The sequence below is a fragment of the Procambarus clarkii genome, chromosome 43 (assembly GCF_040958095.1).
Source record: "Procambarus clarkii isolate CNS0578487 chromosome 43, FALCON_Pclarkii_2.0, whole genome shotgun sequence".
Lineage (NCBI taxonomy): Eukaryota > Metazoa > Arthropoda > Malacostraca > Decapoda > Cambaridae > Procambarus > Procambarus clarkii.
The window spans coordinates 2,533,129-2,556,574 of NC_091192.1; the positions used below are offsets into that span (position 1 = coordinate 2,533,129).

The following is a 23,446-nucleotide window of genomic DNA, read 5'->3' on the forward strand; positions in this document are numbered from 1 at the left end:
GTAATAACTATGTCCCCAGTGTAACAAGTATGTCCCCAGTGTAACAGAATGTCCCCAGTGTAACAAGAGTGTCCCCAATGTACAAGAATGTCCCCAGAGTAACAAGTGTGTCCCCAGTAAAACAAGAGTGTCCCTAGTGAAACAAGAGTGTCCCCAGTTTAACAAGAGCGTCCCCATTGTAACAAGTGTGTGTCCCACAGTGTAACAAGAGTGTCTGCAGTGTAACAAGAGTGTCTCCAATATAACAAGTGTCCCCAGTGTGGCAAGAGTGTCCCCCAGTGTAACAAGAGTGTCCCAGTGTAACAAGTATGTGCCCAGTGAAACAAGTATGTCCACAGTGTAACAAGAGTGTTCCGAGTGTAACAAGTGTGTCCCCAGTGTGACAAGATTGTCCCCAGTGTAACAAGAGTGTCCCCAGCGTAACAAGAGTGTCCCCCAGTGTAACAAGAGTGTCCCTAACGTAACAAGTGTGTCCCCAGTGTAACAAGAGTTTCCCCAGTGTAACAAGAGTGTCCTTAGTGTAACAAGTGTGTCCCCAGTGTAACAATTGTGTGCCCAGTGTAACAAGAGTATCTCCAGTGTAACAAGTGTGTTCCCGGTGTAACAAGAGTGTCCCCAGTGTAACAAGTATGTCCCCAGTGTAACAAGAGTGTCCCCAGTGTAACAAGTATGTTCCCAGTGTAACAAGAGTGTCCCCAGTGTAAGAAATGTGTCCACAGTGTAACTAGAGTGTCCCCAGTGTAGCAAGTGTGTCCCCAGTGTAACAAGAGTGTCCCACAGTGTAACAAGTATGTCCCCAGTGTAAAAAGAGTGTTCCCAGTGTAACAAGAGTGTCCCCGATGTACAAGAGTGTCCCCTGTGTAACAAGTATGTCCCCAGTGTAACAAGAGTGTCCCCAGTGTAACAAGCATGTTCCCAGTGTAACAAGTATGTCCCCAGTGTAACAAGATGTCCACTGTGTAACAAGAGTGTCCCCAATGTACAAGAATGTCCGTAGAGTAGCAAGTGTGTCCCCAGTGAAACAAGAGTGTCCCCAGTGAAACAAGAGTGTCCCCAGTTTAACAAGAGTGTCTCCAGTGCAACAAGTGTGTCCCACAGTGTAACAAGAGTGTCTGCAGTGTAACAAGAGTGTCCCCAATATAACAAGTGTCCTCAGTGTGACAAGAGTGTCCCCCAGTGTAACAAGAGTGTCCCCAGTGTAAATAGTATGTGCCCAGTGTAACAAGTATGTCCACAATGTAACAAAAGTGTCCCCAGTGTAACAAGTGTGTCCTCAGTTAACAAGAGTGTCCCCAGTGTAACAAGAGTGTCCCCAGTGTGACAAGTGTGTCCCCAATGTAACAAGAGTGTCCCCCAGTGTAACAAGAGTGTCCCCCATTGTAACAAGAGTCTCCCCAACGTAACAAGTGTGTCCCCAATGTAACAAGAGTTTCCCCAGTGTAACAAGAGTGTCCTTAGTGCAACAAGCGTGTCCCCAGTGTAACAAGTGTGCCCAGTGTAACAAGAGTGTCCCCAGTGTAACAAGTGTGTCCCCAGTGTAACAAGAGTGTCCACAGTGTAACAAGAGTGTCCCCAGTGTAACAAGAGTGTCCCCAACGTAACAAGAGTGTCCCCAGTGTAACAAGAGTGTCCCATGTGTAACAAGAGTGTCCTTAGTGTAACAAGTGTGTCCCCAGTGTAACAAGTGTGTCCCTAGTGTAACAAGAGTGTCCCCAACGTAACAAGTGTGTCCCCAGAGTAACAAGAGTGTCCCCAGTGCAACAAGAGTGTCCCCTGTGTAACAAGTGTGTGACCAGTGTAATAAGTGTGTCCCCAGTGTAACAAGTATGTCCTCAGTGTAACAAGAGTGTCCCCAGTGTAGCAAGTGTGTCCCCAGTGCAACAAGAGTGTCCCCAGTGTAACAAGTATGTCCCCCAGTGTAACAAGAGTGTCCCCAGTGTAACAAGTGTGTGACCAGTGTAATAAGTGTGTCCCCAGTGTAACAAGAGCGTCCCCAGTGGATCATGTGTGTCCCCAGTGTAACAAGAGTGTCCCCAGTGTAACATGAGTGTCCTTAGTGTAACAAGTATGTTCCCAGTGTAACAACTGTGTCCCCAGTGTAAAAAGAGTGTCCCCAGTGCAACAAGTATGTCCCCAGTGAAACAAGAGTGTCCCCAGTGTAACAAGTGTCTCACCAGTGTAACATGTGTGTCCCCAGTGTAACAAGTATGTCCCCAGTGTAACAAGAGTGGCCCCAGTGGAGCAAGTGTGTCCCCAGTGTAACAAGAGTGTCCCCAGTGTAAAAAGTATTCACCCAATGCAAGAAGAGTATCCCCAGTGTAACAAGTGTGTCGCCAGTGTAACAAATATGTCCCCAGTGTAAGAAGAGTGTCCCCAATGTAACAAGAGTGACCGCAATGTAAAAAGAGTGTCCCCAGTGTAACAAGTGTGTCCCCAGTGAAACAAGTATGTCCCCAGTGTAACAGGATGTCCCCAGTGTAACAGGATGTCCCTAGTGTAACAAGAGTGTACCCAATGTACAAGAATATCCCCAGAGTAACAAGTGTGTCCCCAGTGAAACAAGAGTGTCCTCAGTGTAACGAGTGTCCCCAGTGTAAAAAGTATGTCTCCAATGCAACAAGAGTATCCCCAGTGTAACAAGTGTGTCGCCAGTGTAACAAATATGTCCCCAGTGTAAGAAGAGTGTCCCCAGTGTAACAAGAGTGACCGCAGTGTAACAAGAGTGTCCCCAGTGTAACAAGTGTGTCCCCAGTGTAATAACTATGTCCCCAGTGAAACAAGTATATCCCCAGTGTAACAGGATGTCCCCAGTGTAACAAGAGTGTACCCAATGTACAAGAATATCCCCAGAGTAGCAAGTGTGTCCCCAGTGAAACAAGAGTGTCCCCAGTGAAACAAGAGTGTCCCCAGTTAAACAAGAGTGTCCCCAGTGTAACAAGCGTGTCCCACAGTGTAACAAGAGTGTCTGCAGTGTAACAAGAGTGTCCCCAATATAACAAGTGTCCCCAGTGTGACAAGAGTGTCCCCCAGTGTAACAAGAGTGTCCCCAGTGTAACAAGTATGTGTCCAGTGTAACAAGTATGCCCCCAGTGTAAAAAGAGTGTCCCCAGTGTAACATGAGTGTCCCCACTGTAACAAGTGAGTCCCCAATGTAACAAGTATGTCCCCAGAGTAACAAGAGTGTCCCCTGTGCAACAAGAGTGTCCCCTGTGTAACACGAGTGTCTCCAGTGTAACAAGTATGTCCCCAGTGTAACAAGAGTGTCCCCAGTGTAACAAGTGTGTGACCAGTGTAATAAGTGTGTCCCCTGTGTAACAAGTATGTCCTCAGTGTAACAAGTTTGCCCCAGTGTAACAAGAGTGTCCCCAGTGTAACATGAGTGTCCTTAGTGTAACAAGTATGTCCCGAGTGTAACAAGAGTGTCCTTAGTGGAGCAAGTGTGTCCCCAGTGTAACAAGTGTGTCCCAAGTGTGACAAGAGTGTCCCCACTGTGCCAAGAGGATCTCCAGTGTAACAAGAGTGTCTCAGCGTAACAAGAGTGTCCCCAGTGTGACAAGAGCGTCCCCAATGTAACAAGTGTGTCCCTAGTGTGACAAGAATGTCTCCAGTGTGACAAGAGTGTCATTATTGTGACAAGAGTGTCCTCCGTGTGACATGAGTGTCCCCATTTTAACAAGAATGCCCCCGTGTAACAAGTATGTACCCAGTGTGACCAAAGTGTCCCCAATGTGACAAAAGTATCACCAGTATAACAATAATGCCCCCAGTGTAACAAGTGTGTTCCCAATTTGACGAAAGTGTCCCCAGTGTGAAAAGAGTGTCCCCAGTGTAACAAGTATGTCCCCAGTGTAACAAGAGTATCCCCAGTCTGACAAGTGTGTCCGCATAGTAACACGTGTGTCCCCAGTGTGGCAAGAGTGTCCTTATTGTGACAAGAGTGTCCCCAGTGTGACAAGAGAGTCCCCAATGTGACAAGACTGTCCCCAGTGTGGCAAGTGTGTCCCCAATGTGACAAGAGTGTCTTCAGTGTGACAAGAGTGTCCCCAGTGTAACAAGTGTGTCCCTAGTGTGACAAGAGTGTCCCCCAGTGTGACAAGAGTGTCCCCAGTGTGACAAGAGTGTCTTTATTGTGACAAGAGTGACCCCAGTGTGACAAGAGTGTCCGCAGTGTAACAAGAGTGTCCCCAGTGTAACAAGTGTGTCCTAATTGTGACAAGAGTGTCCCCAGTGTGACAAGAGTGTCCCCAGTGTAACAAGTGTGTCCCTATTGTGACAAGAGTGTTCCCAGTGTGGCAAGAGTGTCCCCAGTGTAACAAGTGTGTCCCTATTGTGACAAGAGTGTTCCCAGTGTGGCAAGAGTGTCCCCAGTGTGACAAAAGTGTCCCCAGTGTGACAAGAGTTTCCTTATTGTGACAAGAGTGTCTTCAGTGTGACAAGAATGTCCCCAGTGTAACAAGTATGTCCTAAGTGTAACAAGAGTGTCCACAGTGTAACAAGTGTGTCCTTATTGTGACTAGAGTATCCCCAGTGTGAGAAGAGAGTCCCTAATGTGACAAGAGTGTCCCCAGTGTAACAAGTGTGTCCCCAATGTGACAAGAGTGTCCCCACTGTGCCAAGACGATCTCCAGTGTAACAAGAGTGTCTCAGCGTAACAATAGTGTCCCCAGTGTAACAAGAGTGTCCCTAGTGTAACAAGTGTGTCCTGATTGTAACAAGAGTGTCCCCAGTGTGACAAGAGTGTCCCCAATGTAACAAGTGTGTCCCTAGTGTGACAAGAGTGTCCCCAGTGTGACAAGAGTCCCCAGTGAGACAAGAGTGTCTTTATTGTGACAAGAGTGTCCCCAGTGTGACAAGAGTGTCCTCAGTGTAACAATTGTTTCCCTAGTGTGACAAGAGTGTTCCCAGTGTGACAAGAGTGTCCCCAGTGTGACAAAGGTGTCCCCAGTGTGACAAGAGTTTCCTTATTGTGACAAGAGTGTCCCCAGTGTGACAAGAGTGTCCCCATTGTAACAAGTATGTCCCCAGTGTAACAAGAGCGTCCCCAGTATAAGAAGTGTGTCCTTATTGCGACAAGAGTCTCCCCAGTGTGAGAAGAGTGGCCCCAGTGTTCCAAGAGTGTCCCCAGTGAGACATGAGTGCCCCAGTGTGACGAGAGTGTCCCCAGTGTAACAAGTGTTCCCCAGTGTGACAAGAGTGTCCTTTTTGTGACAATAGTGTCTCCAGTGTGACAAGAGAGTCCCCAGTGTGACAAGAAAGTCCCCATTGTAACAAGTTTGTCCCCAATGTGACAAGAATGTCCCCCAGTGAGACAAGAGTGTCACAAGTTTAACGAGAGTGTCCCCAATGTAACAAGTGTGTACGCAGTGTGACAAGAGTTTCCTTATTGTGACAAGAGTATCCCCCAGTGTAACTAGAGAGTCCCCCAGTGTGACAAGATTGTCCCTAGTGTAACATGTGTGTCCCCAATGTGAAAAGAGTGTCCCCAGTGTACCAAGAGTATCTCCAGTGTAACAAGAGTGTCCCTGTGTAACAAGAGTGTTCCCAGTGTAACAAGAGAGTCCCTAGTGTAACAAATGTGTCCCCAGTGTGACATGAGTGTCCTTATTGTGATAAGAGTTTCCGCATTGTAACAAGAATGTCCCCAGTGTGGCAAGAGTGTCCCCAGTGTAACAAGTGTGTGTCCCTAGTGTGAGAAGAGTGTCCTTATTGTGACAAGTGTCCCCATTATGACAAGAGTGTTCCCAGTGTATCAAGAGTGTCCCCAGTGTAACAAGAGTGTCCCCAGTGTAACAAGAGTGTTGCCAGTTTAACAAGAGTGTCCCCAATGTAACAAGAGTGTCCCCAGTGTAACAAGAGTGTCCCCAGTGTAACAAGAGTGTCCCCAGTGTAACAGTGTAACAAGAGTGTCCCCAGTGTAACAGTGTAACAAGAGTGTCCCCAGTGTAACAGTGTAACAAGAGTGTCCCCAGTGTAACAGTGTAACAAGAGTGTCCCCAGTGTAACAAGAGTGTCCTCAGTGTAACAAGAGTGTCGCCAGTTTAACAAGAGTGTCCCAAGTGTAACAAGAGTGTCCCCAGTGAAACAAAAGTGTTCCTAGTGTAACAAGAGTGTCCCCAGTGTAACAGGAGTGTCCCCAGTGTAACAAGAATGTCCCCAGTGTAACAAGAATGTCCCCAGTGTGGCAAGAGTGTCCCCAGTGAAACAAGAGTGTTCCTAGTGTAACAAGAGTGTCCCCAGTGTAACAAGAGTGTCCCCAGTGTAACAAGAGTGTCCTCAGTGTAACAAGAGTGTCCCCAGTGTAACAGAGTGACGCCAGTGTAACAGAGTGACGCCAGTATAACAAGAGAGTCCCTAGTGACAAGAGTGTCTCCAGTGTAACAAGTGTGTCCCCAATGTGACTAGAGTGTCCCTAATGTGACAAGATTATCCCCAGTGTAACAAGAGTGTCCCAGTGTATTAAGTGTGTCCCCAGTTTGACAAGAGTGTCCTTATTGTGAGAAGAGTGTCCCCAGTGTGATCAGAGTGTCCCAAGTGTGACAAGAGTGTCCCTAGTGTAACAATTGTGTGTCCCCAGTGTGACAAGTGTGTCCTTGCTGTGACAAGAGTGTCCCCAGTGTGACAAGAGTGTCCTCATTGAAACAAGAGTGTCCCCAGTGTAACAAGAGTGTCCCCAGTGTAACAGGAGTGTCCCCAGTATAGCAAGAGTGTCCCCAGTGTAATAAGAGTTTCCCAAGTGTGACAAGAGTGTCCCCAGTGTAACAAGAGTGTCCACAGTGTGATAAGAGTGTCCTCAATGTGAGAAGAGTGTCCCCAGTGTGACAAGAGTTTCCCCAGTGTAACAAGAGTGTCCCCAGTGTAACAAGAGTGTTCCCAGTGCAACAAGAGTGTCCCCAGTGTAAGAAGAGTGTCCCCAGTGTAACAAATATGTCCCCAGTGTAACAAGTATGTCCCCAGAGTAACAAGAGTGTCCCCAGTGAAACAAGAGTGTCCCTAGAGTTACAAGAGTGTCCCCAGTGTAAAAAGTATGTCCCCAGTGTAACAAGAGTCTCCCCAGTGTAACAAGTGTGTCCCCAGAGTAACAAGAGTGTCCCCAGTGTAACAAGAGTGTCCCTAGAGTTACAAGAGTGTCCCCAGTGTAAAAAGTATGTCCCCAGTGTAACAAGAGTCTCCCCAGTGTAACAAGAGTGTTCCCAGTGTAACAAGAGTGTCTCCAGTGTAACAAATATGTCCCCAGTGTAACAATTTTCCCTAGTGTAACTAGAGTGTCCCCAGAGTAACAAGAGTGTCTCTAATGTAACAAGTGTGTCCCCAGTGTAACAAGAGTGTCCCCAGTGTAACAAGTATGTCCCCAGTGTAACAAATATGTCCCCAGTGTGACAAGAGTGTCCCCAGTGTAACAAGAGTGTCCCCAGTGTAACAAGAGTGTGCCCCGTGTGACAAGAGTGTCCCTATTGTGACAAGAGTGTCCCCAGTGTGAGAAGAGTGTCCCCATTGTGACAAGAGTGTCCCCAGTGTGACAAGAGTGAGACAACAAGAGGGTCCTCCACTGACCTCCGTCGTCCTCGCCAGAGAGGAAGTTGAGTCTGGAGGTGTGGAGGCGGGCGGTGCCCTGGAGCCACACTGCCTGTACCACGTACCGTCGTCGCCGGTACAACCCCCCGAGCCGGAACACGAATCTGTTGGGCAGGTACACCTCAGTCACGGCAGTCAGGTGTTTAGTGAGAGGTAATGGACAGGTGTGGAGTGTATAGCAGGCTGAGGGAGAAGGGACAGGTGTGGGGTGTATATTAGGCTGAGGGAGAATGGACAGGTGTGGAGTGTATAGCAGGCTGAGGGAGAAGGGACAGGTGTGGAGTGTATAGTAAGCTGACGGAGAAGGGACAGGTGTGGAGTGTATAGCAGGCTGTGGGAGAAGGGACAGGTGTGGAATGTATGTGGGCTTAGAGGGAAGGGACAGGTATGGAGTGTATAGCAAGCAGAGGGAGAAAGAACAGGTGTGGAGAATATAGCAAACAGAGGGAGAAAGAACAGGTGTGGAGTGTATAGCAAGCAGAGGGAGAAAGAACAGGTGTGGAGTGTATAGCAAGCAGAGGGAGAAAGAACAGGTGTGGAGTGCATAGACATATTCAGATCTTATTTACTCCCAATTAACAATAAATCTAAAATATGTTTATTGAATAATCATACCCAATATTCACAAGAATATCACATACATGGGTGCACGAAGGATGTAACATGATGAGACAAGAAAAATGAGGACACAACATACACTCTTCCCCCTCTCTCACTGACTTCACATACCCAAAACACTCATCTAAATTCACAGAAACCCCTCGGAGCAATTGTTAATTGTACAATTTACTATAAAACACACACAAAAAAACGGCCAATCTACTCATGAAAAACTCCCCAGACACCAAGCAGAACGCCTTGAAGGAAACCAACGTCGTCTGTCTTCAAATGCCCACTTGGGTACTGTAAGCCCCAAAGAACTCCGTATATAGGCAAGACAACAACGTCTCTTTCCAGGCGTTTAACGATGCATAAGCAACAGGGCTCCATTAAGGAACATATAATCTCTTCCCACAAACAAACCATCACCAGAGAAATCTTAGCAAACAACACAGAAATCATCGATAGATACAGCAATAGCAGGCGGCTTGACGTCTGCGAGGCACTACACATCAAGAAGTCAACACCAGCAATCAACAGCCAATTAATGCACAACTATATTCTACCCAATTCAAGACTCCGCTCCAATATAGAAGCATCAAGAAATATGGACCAATAGGCTTTCTACAATTACTTCCATTCAATACCCATTGTTTCGTGTTCTGTCTTGTGTTGGAATTTAATACCCATTGTTGAAAGTTCGTTTTTCACCTCATCCACCTCACCCAAATGTAGATATAAACCTCGAAGTTGTGTAAGCTCTATTCAGTTTCAGTTGTGTGTTTGTAAACTAAAGTCTTTGAAAATGTAATAAGTTTTACGAAACGCGCTCAAGTGTCGCGTCAGACTAGAAATAAAAATGAATTTTGGAGAATTGATCTTTGAATTACCATCAACAGTGAAAAGAAACGTAAGAAAGATAGAGAAAATTCGTGTTAGAATTATTAATCTTACTTTTTCGGTCATATTTAATAATATATGTCTACAGTAAAGACTGCTACCAAAATATACTAATATATATATATATAAACCCTGTCCAACAGGGTGACCCCCTTGCTCCTCTCCTTTTCTGCTTAGTCATCAAACAAGTCACAGAGGTCCTGTCCAGCGAACTTAACATCTGGTTCTTGGATGATGGTACTCTAGCTGGTTCCCAAGACTCATTCCTGGAGGACATCAAAAAAATCCAGGAGCAGGGTGCAGTTTTAGGCCTCACCCTGAACCCTTCTAAATGTGAAATAATATGTTCCAACCAGGGCATCGTAGAGAGAATAGAGGGTCTTCTGCCAAATATCCATAAAACTAAACCTGAAGACAGCACACTCCTAGGAGCTCCCCTGGGGTTGAAAGCCATCGATGAGGTCCTTGATAAGAAAATCGCCGACCTTAAGAGGATGGATGGGAGGATTGAGGATATTGATGCTCATGATGCACTCTACCTCATCAGCAGATGTCTGTCCCTCCCCAAGTTAACCTACTTTCTGAGGTGTTCACCATCTTACAGTAGCCAAAAACTAAGTGAGTATGACCGGTTACTGAAATCAATGCTAGAAAAAGCCCTTAACCTCTCTCTTGATGATCTACAGTGGAAACAAGCCTCTCTTCCCGTAAGACTTGGAGGCCTCGGAGTTCGAACAGCAACGCAAATCGCTGTTCCAGCCTTCCTGTCCTCCTTATCAGCATCCGACGACCTTGTGAAGGAAATTCTACCTGCCCACCTACATCAGCTGGCAGGTGTACATGATCCCAATTTTACACGCTGTGCCACAGAGTGGGCCTCTCGTGCAGGCCAATCACCTCAACCACCATCCCCAAAAGCCCACAAGCAATCCAGCTGGGATGGCCCCATTGTAGACCAAGTTGCTGCAGAGTGCCTGGGTGCTGCAACAACACAACACGACATTGCTCGCCTCACAGCAGTAGCAGCACCACATGCAGGGGATTTCCTGTTAGCAACCCCAATGTCGGCAACTGGCACGCGTCTCACACCACACGCCCTCCGAAATGCTGTGGCCCTCCGCCTTGCTGCCCCAATCCACACCAGATATAGGTGTATTTGCGGCGAGGTGGTGGCTGACAGGTACGGCCACCATGGCCTATTCTGCCAAAGCACAGGGGGATGGCACTCGAGGCACAGTGAAGTTAACGACATCATCAAGAGGAGCCTCACCACAGCTGGATGCCCAGCTGAAAGAGAGCCCCGTTACCTAACGCCCCGTAACTCTGATGCTCTTATTGGTCGCCCGGATGGTATCACAGTGAACCCCTGGAAGAATGGCAAGCAGTTGGTATGGGACTACACGTGCGTATCAACCCTGGCTAACACCTACATTAACCTCAGTGTTGCACAACCAGGTGGCGCTGCCACCCACAGGGAAGACGCCAAATCCCGTAAGTATAGAGAACTGGATCACCACTACAATTTTGTCCCCATTGCTTCTGAGACACTCGGCGCCTGGGGTAAAAGTGCTACCAGTTTTTTGAAGGAACTGGGTTCTAAGCTCATTGAAACAACAAGGGACCCAAGAGCTGCAAGCTTTCTTTTCCAGCGCCTCAGTGTGGCGATACAGAGGGGGAAATGCGCACTGCATCCAGGGTGCCCGCTATCTGAGGAGCTGGAGGAACTCGACAACCTATGATAACCATCTTTGTAGCCCATATGTAACTCCTTTTTTGTAACAAAGTTCAAATAAAGTAAATATATATGTGTACATACAAAAGAATGGGGGTGGTAGGAGAAGATAATATTAGTGTTCAGTGAGAAACCACAAGGTCTCCTCTGAATACTTTTTATTTTCTTCTCCGAGGCTATGGGTCCCCACATTGGCACCAGAGGTGGTACCCTCACAATATATATATATATATATATATATATATATATATATATATATATATATATATATATATATATATATATATATATATATATATATATATATATATATATATATATGTCGTACCTAATAGCCAGAACGCACTTCTCAGCCTATTATGCAAGGCCCGATTTGCCTAATAAGCCAAGTTTTCATGAATTAATTGTTTTTCGACCACCTAACCTACCTAACTTAACCTAACCAAACTTTTTCGGCTACCTAACCTAACCTAACCTATAAAGATAGGTTAGGTTAGGTTAGGTAGGGTTGGTTAGGTTCGGTCATATATCTACGTTAATTTTAACTCCAATAAAAAAAATTGACCTCAAACATAATGAAATTGGTAGCTTTATCATTTCATAAGAAAAAAATTAGAGAAAATATATTAATTCAGGAAAACTTGGCTTATTAGGCAAATCGGGCCTTGCATAGTAGGCCAAAAAGTGCGTTCTGGCTACTAGGTACGACATATATATATATATATATATATATATATATATATATATATATATATATATATATATATATATATATATATATATATATATATATATATATATATATATATATATATATACATATTATCCCATCACTCAGGACACAATACATCGGCAGTGTTCATCAAATTCCGGTGAATCCACTTTCCAGGTAAACTTCGTCCACACCTAATGGCAAACACTGGCAAGTTCACCTTCAACATGGGCCATTCCACACACACCATATCATCACAATATCCCAATAACCCACCTCCGCTCTCCAGATACACACTGGCAGAGAGTTTCAGCAACACACTGACAGGGGATCTCAAACAATCACATATAGGGGTAGCTAGCACCCTGGCATAAGTCTCTAGCAGCTCACTAGCAGCACTTCTCAACAGACATACCACTGTTGCTACGTAACTCTTCCTGGCCAATCCCTGGTACGATGGCCCATCCAACACAGCATGAACATACTGCTATAGTCGACAGCGGCCACTATGACCTCACACGGGACCAAGTCAAGAGTTCTTGGACTGCCCAAGGTGAATTGTGTTCTTTAGCGTAATTGCCTCCTTATGTCACCCTCTGTGAACATAAAACGTCATCAGCTAGACAGACAGTATACTGGGTGACCGGAGGATAACACCCTTCCACGGGGGAATTGAAATTGTATATTGTAGCCACAAACTAGAAGGCGTTGATATCATTATGCCAACCACCAGAGCTCATCATCATCGATCTCACGTTCTGACTGAGGCAGGAATCTAGAGCCTTTTTCTGATACCACGCCTCCACCAACAGATGGCATTGTCTATGTTGCACCCAATACCTGGGAGTTGGAGTGCAGATCCAGAGATGGCACAGAAATTGTCACTCCATACCCCGGTGACGGTGTCAATACCGTAACATCACCCATGAGCCACAGCTGACCCACGAACCACAACTTACCTATTAACAACAACTGAACCATGAACCACAACTTACCCATGAGCCATAACTTATCCATGAGCCACAACGTACCCATGAGCCACAACTTACCCATGAGCCACAACTTACCCATGAGGCACAACTTACCCATGAGCCACAACTTACCCATGAGCCACAACTTACCCATGAGGCACAACTTACCCATGAGGCACAACTTACCCATGAGGCACAACTTACCCATGAGCCACAACTTACCCAAGGCGTCCAGAGACAGCAGTGTAGAGCGTCGTGGGATCGAAGCCTCTCCCAGAAGTCTTTATGTCAAGGTTGATAACATGACGGCTGGAGTCCACAGGCTCCTCATACGACACCACCACCTGCGGAGGAGCCTCTCTTAGTGGGGAGCCTCTCTTAGTGGGGAGCCTCTCTTAGTGGGGAGCCTCTCTTAGTGGGAAGCTTTTCATAGTGGGGAGCCTCACATAGTGGGGAGCATCTCATAGTGGGGAGCCTCACATAGTGGGGAGCCTCACACAGTGGGAAGCCTCACATAGTGGGGAGCCTCACACAGTGGGAAGCCTCACATAGTGGGGAGCCTCACACAGTGGGAAGCCTCTCTTAGTGGGGAGCCTCTCTTAGTGGGGAGCCTCTCTTAGTGGGAAGCTTTTCATAGTGGGGAGCCTCACATAGTGGGGAGCATCTCATAGTGGGGAGCCTCACATAGTGGGGAGCATCTCATAGTGGGGAGCCTCACATAGTGGGGAGCCTCACACAGTGGGAAGCCTCACACAGTGGGGAGCCTCACACAGTGGGGAGCCTCTCTTAGTGGGGAGCCTCACATAGTGGGGAGCCTCACATAGTGGGGAGCCTCACATAGTGGGGAGCCTCACATAGTGGGGAGCCTCACACAGTGGGGAGCCTCACACAGTGGGAAGCCTCACACAGTGGGGAGCATCTCATAGTGGGGAGCCTCACATAGTGGGGAGCCTCACACAGTGGGAAGCCTCACACAGTGGGGAGCCTCACACAGTGGGGAGCCTCTCTTAGTGGGGAGCCTCACATAGTGGGGAGCCTCACATAGTGGGGAGCCTCACATAGTGGGGAGCATCTCATAGTGGGGAGCCTCACATAGTGGGGAGCCTCACACAGTGGGAAGCCTCACATAGTGGGGAGCCTCACATAGTGGGGAGCCTCACATAGTGGGGAGCCTCACATAGTGGGGAGCCTCACATAGTGGGAAGCCTCACATAGTGGGGAGCCTCACATAGTGGGGAGCCTCACATAGTGGGGAGCCTCTCATAGTAGGGAGCCTCACATAGTGGGGAGCATCTCATAGTGGGGAGCCTCACATAGTGGGGAGCCTCACACAGTGGGGAGCCTCACATAGTGGGGAGCCTCACACAGTGGGGAGCCTCACACAGTGGGGAGCCTCTCTTAGTGGGGAGCCTCACAGTGGGGAGCCTCACATAGTGGGGAGCCTCACACAGTGGGAAGCCTCACACAGTGGGGAGCCTCATTAGTGGGGAGCCTCACAGTGGGGAGCCTCACATAGTGGGGAGCCTCACACAGTGGGAAGCCTCACACAGTGGGGAGCCTCACACAGTGCGGAGCCTCTCTTAGTGGGGAGCCTCACATAGTGGGGAGCCTCACACAGTGGGGAGCCTCTCTTAGTGGGGAGCCTCTCTTAGTGGGGAGCCTCACAGTGGGGAGCCTCACATAGTGGGGAGCCTCTCTTAGTGGGGAGCCTCACAGTAGGGAGCCTCACACAGTGGGGAGCCTCACACAGTACGGAGCCTCACACAGTGGGGAGCCTCACATAGTGAGGAGCATCTCGTAGTGGGGAGCCTCACATAGTGGGGAGCCTCACACAGTGCGGAGCCTCTCTTAGTGGGGAGCCTCACAGTGGGGAGCCTCACACAGTGGGGAGCCTCTCTTAGTGGGGAGCCTCACAGTGGGGAGCCTCACATAGTGGGGAGCCTCACACAGTGGGGAGCCTCACACAGTAGGGAGCCTGTCTTAGTGGGGAGCCTGTCTTAGTGGGGAGCCTGTCTTAGTGGGGAGCCTCACACAGTGCGGAGCCTCACACAGTGGGGAGCCTCACATAGTGAGGAGCATCTCATAGTGGGGAGCCTCACATAGTGGGGAGCCTCACACAGTGCGGAGCCTCACACAGTGGGGAGCCTCACATAGTGAGGAGCATCTCATAGTGGGGAGCCTCACATAGTGGGGAGCCTCACACAGTGCGGAGCCTCACACAGTGGGGAGCCTGTCTTAGTGGGAAGCCTCACACAGTGCGGAGCCTCACATAGTGGGGAACCTCACATAGTGGGGAGCCTCTCTTAGTGGGGAGCCTCTCTTAGTGCGAAGCCTTACACAGTGGGGAGCCTCTCATAGTGGGGAGCCTCTCATAGTGGGGAGCCTCACATAGTGGGGAGCCTCACATAGTGGGAAGCCTCACATAGTGGGGAGCCTCACACAGTGGGGAGCCTCTCATAGTGGGGAGCCTCTCATAGTGGGGAGCCTCACATAGTGTGGAGCCTCACATAGTGGGGAGCCTCTCATAGTGGAGAGCCTCACATAGTGGGAAGCCTCACACAGTGGGGAGCCTCACATAGTGGAGAGCCTCACATAGTGGGAAGCCTCACACAGTGGGGAGCCTCACACAGTGGGAAGCCTCACATAGTGGGGAGCCTCTCATAGTGGGAGTAGTGGAAACCGGGCCTACGAGGCGCCGTTTTGCTTTTTTCGACGGCGCCTCTAAGGCCCGGTTTTTTTCGTTACATTTGGTCACGGCGCCTCGTAGGACCGGGGTTTTTTCGTTACATTTGGTCACGGTGCCTCGTAGGCCCGGTTTTTTTTCGTTACATTTGGTCACGGCGCCTCGTAGGCCCGGGGTTTTTTCGTTACATTTGGTCACGGCGCCTCGTAGGCCCGGGGTTTTTTCGTTACATTTGGTCACGGCGTCTCGTAGGCCCGGGGTTTTTTCGTTACATTTGGTCACAGTGCCTCTTAGGTTTAGTTTAGTTAATTTATTATGCACTCCATACCCATCCTAGAGGCCGTGTATTTTTCGATACCCTGCTTGTCTCCAGGTCTTAGCATTCCTCTCAACGGGATTAAGAGGAGCCTCGTAGGCCCGTATATTTTTCGTTACCCTGGTGACCCATGCTCAGACATCGCTAATGGTCAATGAAGTCACCAGGTAGCCGCTCAGTGACCCTGCACAGGCATTGCTAATGGTCAATGACGTCACCCAGTCTTCATCTTCCTTGTATAAGACCGTTTTCTGTTATGGTGTATTTATTCCCGACCCGTACTTATCCAAAAGGTTAATATTTACAGTATTCAGCAAAGGATCGTTTATTGAGCATAGAAATGGACGAAATCCACTATCTTTTATTCGTATGAAACAAGGGGAGAAGCACAGAGCAAGAACTATCATGTATCTCAGCATTCACCCCTGTTACCAAACCAGTATTTACCCAGGTCTATTTCCTAAATGTAAAAACTTATCCAATTTATGCCCATTGTTTCGTGTCCTGTCTCGTGTTGATAGTATTAATAACCCCCTTTATCATGTCCATACAGTCACAGCTCTATCATGTCACCTCTATTTCTTCGCCTTTCTAGAGAATGTAATTTTAAGCTTTGTCCATCTTTCTTCGGAGATTGCTTATTGAGCATAGGGCAAATAAAAATGAAAACCCACTATCATCCATTTGTATGAAAACAGTCCCCTTCCAGGCGTGGTAACTTTAATGTCTTTAGGTCCAGGATGGTTGGGTTGATGCACAATCAACACGTTCCTCCCATATTTACGATAAATTTGAAGTTAGATAAAGGGAGGTTAGGTCCGGGACGGATGGGTTGATGTGTAAAAACAAAAACACCTACCTAACAATATAGCTACAATATTGAACACAATTCCAAGTTTTAAAGGAGAGGGGCTGTTAGGACCATATCCAAAACATCACTTTTCTATGAATATGGTTACAATGTTCAACAAAGAACCTAGTAGGTTAGACACAGTGCGGATAGGTTCATATCCAAAACTTCACTTTTCAAAGAAAATAGATAAAATATTCAGCAAAGCTCCAAGACTCTTGCAGGTTAAGCACGGGCATTTAGGTTCGTATCCAAAAAACATCACTTCTCTGAGTATATGTCGTATCAGAGGTTAGGTCCAGGTTTAAATGGAATGTGGGTAAAATGGGCTTTGACTGTGCTATGTTACACATCATTTAGCCATATTTGGTGGAAATTGTCTCCAATTTGGTGGCGATAGCTTAAATTTCCCCAACTTTAATCAAATCTGCTAGGTCAGGGTTAGGTAAGGCTATGTAGGGTAGGTTGGAATATGTGAAAACTTAGCTAAAATGGCCTTTGGCTGTGTTATGTAACAAAGCATTTTGGGTATATTTGGTAGAAATTGTCTTAAATTAGGTTGAATTTAGGTGAGTAAGCATAAATTTCACGAACTGTAATCAAATCTAGCTTGGGATATGCTAGGACAGATTAGGTAAGGTTGTGTAGGGTAAGATGGAGTCGGTGAAAACTTGGGTGAAATGAACTTTGGCTATGCTAAGATACAGAACATTTGGGTATATCCGGTGGAAATTGGCTTAAATTAGGTTGAATTTAGGTGGGAAAGGCATAAATTTTGCCAACTTTAATCAAATTTAACTTTGGATATGACAGGTGAGGCTGGGTAGGATTCTCTAGGGCAGGTTGGAATGGGTGAAAACTCAGCTAAAATGAGCTTTGGCCGTGTTATGTTACAAAACATTTTTGGGTATATATGGTGGAAATTGTCTTAAATTAGGTCAAATTTATGTGGGATAACTTAAATTTCGCCGACTTTAGCCAAATCTAGGTTTGGATATGCTAGGATGGTTAGGTAAGGTTGCGTAGGGTAGGATGGAATAGGAAAAAATGTAGGTAAAAATGGGCTTTGGCGATGCTATGATACACAACATTTGGATATATTTGGTGGGAATTGTCTTAGATTAGATCGAATTTAGGTGGCATATCTTAAATTTCACCAATTTTAACAAAATCCAGGTTTGGATATGCTAAGTTAGGTTAGGTGAGGTTGTGTAGGGTAGGATGGAAATAGGTGAAAATGTTGGTAAAAAAAAAATGGGCTTTGACAGTGCTATGATACACAACATTTAGGTATATTTGGTGGAACTTGTCTTAAATTTGGTCAAATTTAGGTGGGAATAGCTTAAATTTTGTCAAGTTTAACCGAATCTATGTGTGGATACGCTAGGTTATGTAAGGTTGCATAGGGTAGGATGGAATAGGAGAAAATGTAGGTAAAAATGGGCTTTGGCGATGCTATGATACACAACATTTGGGTATATTTGGTGGGATTTGTCTTAAATTAGGTCGAATTTATGTGGGAATAGCTTAAATTTCGCCAACTTTAACCAAATCTGGGTTTGGATATGCTAGGTTAGGTTAGGTGAGGTTGCGTAGGGTAGGATGGAATGGGAGAAAATGTAGGTAAAAAATGGGCTTTGGCTGTGCTATGATACACAACATTTGGGTATATTTGGTGTTAGGTCGAATTTAGGTGGCATAGCTTAAATTTCACCAACTTGAACTAAATCTAGGTTTGGATATGCTAGGTTAGGTGAGGTCGTGTACGGAAGGATATATATATAAAATATCTTAGGGGTAATGAACTAGCATGTTTATGAAATAGTGTAAATTTTCCTATTTGGGGTTCGAGCTATATGACCAACTCATGTAATGTTTGGACAGAGGTGACATAGGCTTGTATGTAAGGATATGGCATGCTCATATTTTAGTTAGTTTAGCTTTTGCTAGGTTGAATTTAGTCAAATTTGTGTAGTATAAGCATATTTTTGATAGATTTAGATGAATTTAGATTTTAATAGGATGCATTTTGATAAGATATAGCAAATTTGCTTAAAATTATCATAGAAAATACTGACTTAATCTAACCCCACCTTCCCTAACATATTTAAGGCTAGAACAAATAAGTCTGTTAGATGGTTTGCATAAATAAATATGGGTGGCCTGATTGGAGAGGATATAACAAGGAAGGTATTAATAAGACAAAAAACAATGGACATATGTTAAATGAATAGTTTAGCACTAATAATGTTGAAATATTAATGGAAAATGAATGTGTTTTATATTGAGCTCATCGGAAGTCATATGTACCATTTTTATATGTGAAATTCTAACTTTTGGGGAGTTGGTTAAACTCAGCATATTATAATTAATGTCCTAAATATATCTAGAAAAAATATCATGCAAATTGTGTATTGTTTGACCTAGTTGGTTGTGTTTGTATTTGTACACATATAGCACAATTAATATACTTGTGTATTAATTGTGCAGATTATGTATTTTGCATAAGTTGTATGATTATTGCAATTATGTATTGATTATATTTCTATAAATTGTGTATTGTTTTGTGCAAGTTGTATGTATTAATTGTATATGTTTTTGTATGTGTATTTGTGGAAATTATGTAGTTGTGTATTTAATGAATATGTGCTAGTTATGTATTGTTCACATTTTGGTAAGTTGTGTATTGATTATATTTTTGAGCAAGTTGTGTAAATGTCGCAATTGTATTTGTGTAAATTGTGTATTTATGCTAGTTGTGTATTTTCATATTTGGGGTATTTATGTACTGTACGTATTTGTGCTAGATATGTATTTGTACAAGTTGTGTAATAATTATGAAAGATGTGTAATATTTGTGAAAGTTGTGCATTAATTGCGCATGTTGTGTAATTGCATATGGAGGAATTGTTTATTTATACTTTTGTGTATTGATTGTCATTGTGCAAGTTGAGTAATTATATAACAAGTTTTATTTTTATTAATTGTGCAAAGATGTAATAATTACACAAATTGTGTAATAATTGTCCATGTTTTATAATATTTTTTTGTGCTAATAGTGCATTTTATGCAAGTTGTGTTTTTAATTTGTTGAAGTGGAACTGGTGCAACTGTATTTTTTGTGTGCAAATTGTGTATTTTGTGTAAGCTCTGTAATCTGAAAAAATAGATCTTAATGGTGTAAGTGTATTTTAGTTTATGAGACAATGTGTGGGTATTTTGTGAAAATTATGTATGTGTAATTGTGTAATTTTAGTGAAAGCGCATTCTTGATTGTCTAAATGCATAAGCATTTTGATATATTTGTGCAAATACCATACTTTGTGTAAATGTCATACTCTGAGCGTACATGCAATATTGTGTAAATGGTATATTCTTTTTGTGTGCAACTGACGTATTTTGTATGTAAATGTCATATTTTTGTGTGATGATATATTTTGAGTGTAAATGCTGTATTTTTTGTGTATGGCATAAATTACATCTGATTAATGGGGAAATGGCGGCAAAAAACTATGCTATTCTCTATGAATGTATAGGTTGTGGAGTAAGTGTAGGTATGTATGCTTGTGTTTGCGAGTGTTGGCTTAGAAACAAGTTACCTGATTTGCGTAGCAAGACTAGGATTTTTTTGATGTGTAGAAATGATTAGCCTATGAATATAGTGGCTAGCATCCAGCTGAGTTGCTAGATGGATGAACTGAGGTGCGACATTTGGATAGCTATTTGATGGATGTGAGGACAGTTGACTAGCCTATGAACACAGCTACTAATCCGCTGTGCTGCCAGATGTGTGGTAACTACTTGTGGATTATAGTACGATATCTAGCTATAGGGTTTCATAATTACTGTTGTGTATAAAACTAGAATGAGAGCTATTTATTAAAACTATTATTGTGAACTAATACTTTAAGCGGGATCCCTTGGTTATTTTAAGCATAGGGCGGACATGAATATGAATGAGATTGGGTGGAGATATATAGGAGCTGCCTCGTATGGACCAATAGGACTTCTGCAGTTACCTTTATTCTCATGTTCAGCTCACCTACAATGCTGTTAGAAGTACGATTCTGCAAAAATAGCGGTATGACATTTGGGTTGCTGTTATACTTTTGCACTTATCACCGAATACTGATTACAGTTGTGGATAATTAAAATGTATATTCTTAAACCTCTGATTAGGTTAGGTGGGGATGGATAGTCTAGCCATTTTTAATAATAACATCAAATACAGTAAATATGCAAGTAGGACGCTAATGGCCGCATTGGTCATCTGGTGACGTCATACATAGTTGACCAGTCAGGTGCTGTGATACCTTGACACATGCTAATGGCCAGCAATACCTTATCCCTACCCTAAGGTCGCTTTTCGTGATGTCGCTAAACAACAACTGGTCTGTAGAATGTATTTGTTTGTTATATAATAAGTTAGGTTAGGTTGGTTTGATAGGGTTATGAAATAAATATCATAAAATATGAGCAATGAGCGAAAATACGAGCCATTGTAGCTGAATATCGACTCTGGTGAAGTACAGAGTACAGTTGAGGTATTAAGCCTGATTAAGAGTTCGCACTTATGTGTGTGAACCTCCTGAGATCCGCATTTAGCACGTTGGTGCCTCGCACCGCATTAGGGATGATGACGTCAGAAAAGAAGGTATCTGCAGAACGTCTTATTTCAAAACATGAGAGGCTTGCTTTTACTGAATGAGTATTTCGATTTGTTATATGCTACAGTAAGGTGTGGGGGGGAGGCATGTTTTGAGCGAATGTGAGACGTGCTTATATATTTTCGCACGTGCAAATACATTTATGCAGTAATATTGTATTACTACTGAAATCGCATTAAAGTCACCACGCCTGGCAGGGGACTGTTTTCATACAAATGGTTGATAGTGGGTTTTCATTTTTATTTGCCCTATGCTCAATAAGCAATCTCCGAAGAAAGATGGGCAAAGCTTAAAAATACATTCTCTAGAAAGGCGAAGAAAAAAAGGTGACATGATAGAGCTGTGACTGTATGGACATGATAAAGGGGGTTATTAATACTATCAACACGAGACAGGACACGAAACAATGGGCATAAATTGGATAAGTTTTTACATTTAGGAAACAGACCTGGGTAAATACTAGTTTGGTAACAGGGGTGAATACTGAGATACATGATAGTTCTTGGTGCTTCTCCCCTTGTTTCATATGAATAAAAGATAGTGGATCTCATCCATTTCTATGCTCAATAAACGATCCTTTGCAGAATACTGTAAATATTAAACTTATAGATAAGTACGGGTAGGGAATAAATACACCATAACAGAAAACGGTCTTATACAAGGAAGATGGAAACCAGCGAGGAGCAGCGGAGCGCAGGCCCCTCAGGCTGCTCAGAAAGTTAAGGAGGTACCAAAGCGAATTTTGGTTGTGGGAGATTCCCAGGTGAGGTATTTAGACAGAACGTTTTGTGCCAGAGATAGGGGGAACAGATTAAGGGTTTGCTATCCGGGAGCTGGAATTGGTGATATTGTTGGAAACATGAATGATATTATGACGGGAAATGGAAACAAACCCATTATTTGTATTAGTGCAGGGGGTAATGATGTTGGGCGAGTTAGGAGTGAGGAACTAATACAGAGATTCAGGACAGCCATTGAATTAGTTAGGAGCAAGGGAGGAATCCCGATCATATGTGTGGCATTCTTCCAAGAAAGGGAGTGGGAAATGAATGGATGTCGAGGGCAATTGGTGTCAATTGCCGGCTGGAAAGATATTGCAAATCAAATGCAATATCTTTCATAGACAACTGGGAACACTTCTATGGAAGAAATGAAATGTATGCTCATGATGGGGTGCATCTATCGAGGGCTGGGGTTGTTGCTGTTGCGAACTCGTTGGAACCAGTGGTTAGAGGTGTTTGTTTGGGTTTAAACTGTTAGTAGATAGTGGTATGGGAATTGATTTGGAGGAAGGAGGTAATAAAAGTATGTGTTCGTGGGAGAAAAGAATTGGCAAAATGGTCAGGGAAAGAAAAGGGCCTCAAAATAACAATTCACTTTGGATATATTACACTAACAGTAGAAATCTAAGAAATAAAATTAATGAATTAAATGCTCTTGTCTGCACAGAAAAAATAGATATTATTGCACTTAGCGAAACGTCTATGAATGTAGAAAATAGAGAACTATTAGCTGAATATCAGATAAATGGATTTAAACTATTTCACACAGATAGATATATTAGATGCGGAGGGGGAGTAGCCATATATGTTAGGGACAATTTGAAATGTAGTCTCAAAGAGGGAATCAAAACTGAGCCACACACAGAAACTATTTGGATAGAATTAAACGAAAAAGCAAATAATATTATAGTAGGAGTTATATATAGGCCACCAAATTTAGACAGATTGGAAGCAAAGCATCTATGGGATGAAATATCTAGAGCATCTAGATCTAACAGTATTTATGTCATGGGTGACTTTAATTTTTGCGGAATAAACTGGGTGAACAAAACAGGGAATAGTGAAGCAGATGATTTTCTAGAATTAATTGACGATTGCTTTCTTACGCAACACATTAAGGAACTAACGCGGGAAAATAATATTTTAGATTTTGTGTTAACTAACAGGGAAACACAAATTAATGACATCGAAATAGGGAGTGAGCTAGGGAACAGTGATCACAAAATAATCAGATTTAGCATAGAATGGAATAGACCTGTAGGAGAAAATTCTGTTAAAGTGCCAGATTTTCGAAAAGCTGATTTTAATACCCTAAGAAATTTTTAGGGTCAAATAGATTGGAAAGTCTTGGGTATGGGGTGTGGGCCGGTCTTAGAGCGAGACATGAACCCAGCGATAGGTGACTTAAAAGGGGATTTCGATGTGGATTTAATATATAACTTATTTAAGAATATTCTAAACAAAGCACAGGAACGTAGTATACCATACAAATTGAATAGATCGAATACTAATGACCCAAAGTGGATAACAAATAATTTAAAGAACCTTATAGGTAAAAGGAGAGTTTGGTACAAAAGGATTAAGAAAGGGGAATCAGTTTAGAACAGGAATTCATACAACTGGTTAGAAATGTTAAAAAAGAGATTAGGAAAGCAAAAAGA

At 44.1% G+C, this 23,446-nt stretch overlaps 1 protein-coding gene across 1 annotated transcript in view; it reads right to left on the bottom strand.

The window, feature by feature from the left end:
• Window positions 1-23,446, bottom strand: part of LOC138350057 (uro-adherence factor A-like) — a 48,101-nt gene that overhangs the window by 8,014 nt on the left and 16,641 nt on the right. The window contains exons 3-4 of the mRNA XM_069300339.1: window positions 12,710-12,831; window positions 7,552-7,676 (exon numbers count right to left, since the gene is read on the bottom strand). Coding sequence (XP_069156440.1) covers window positions 7,552-7,676; window positions 12,710-12,831 — 247 coding nt within the window. The remainder of the gene's footprint in view (window positions 1-7,551; window positions 7,677-12,709; window positions 12,832-23,446) is intronic.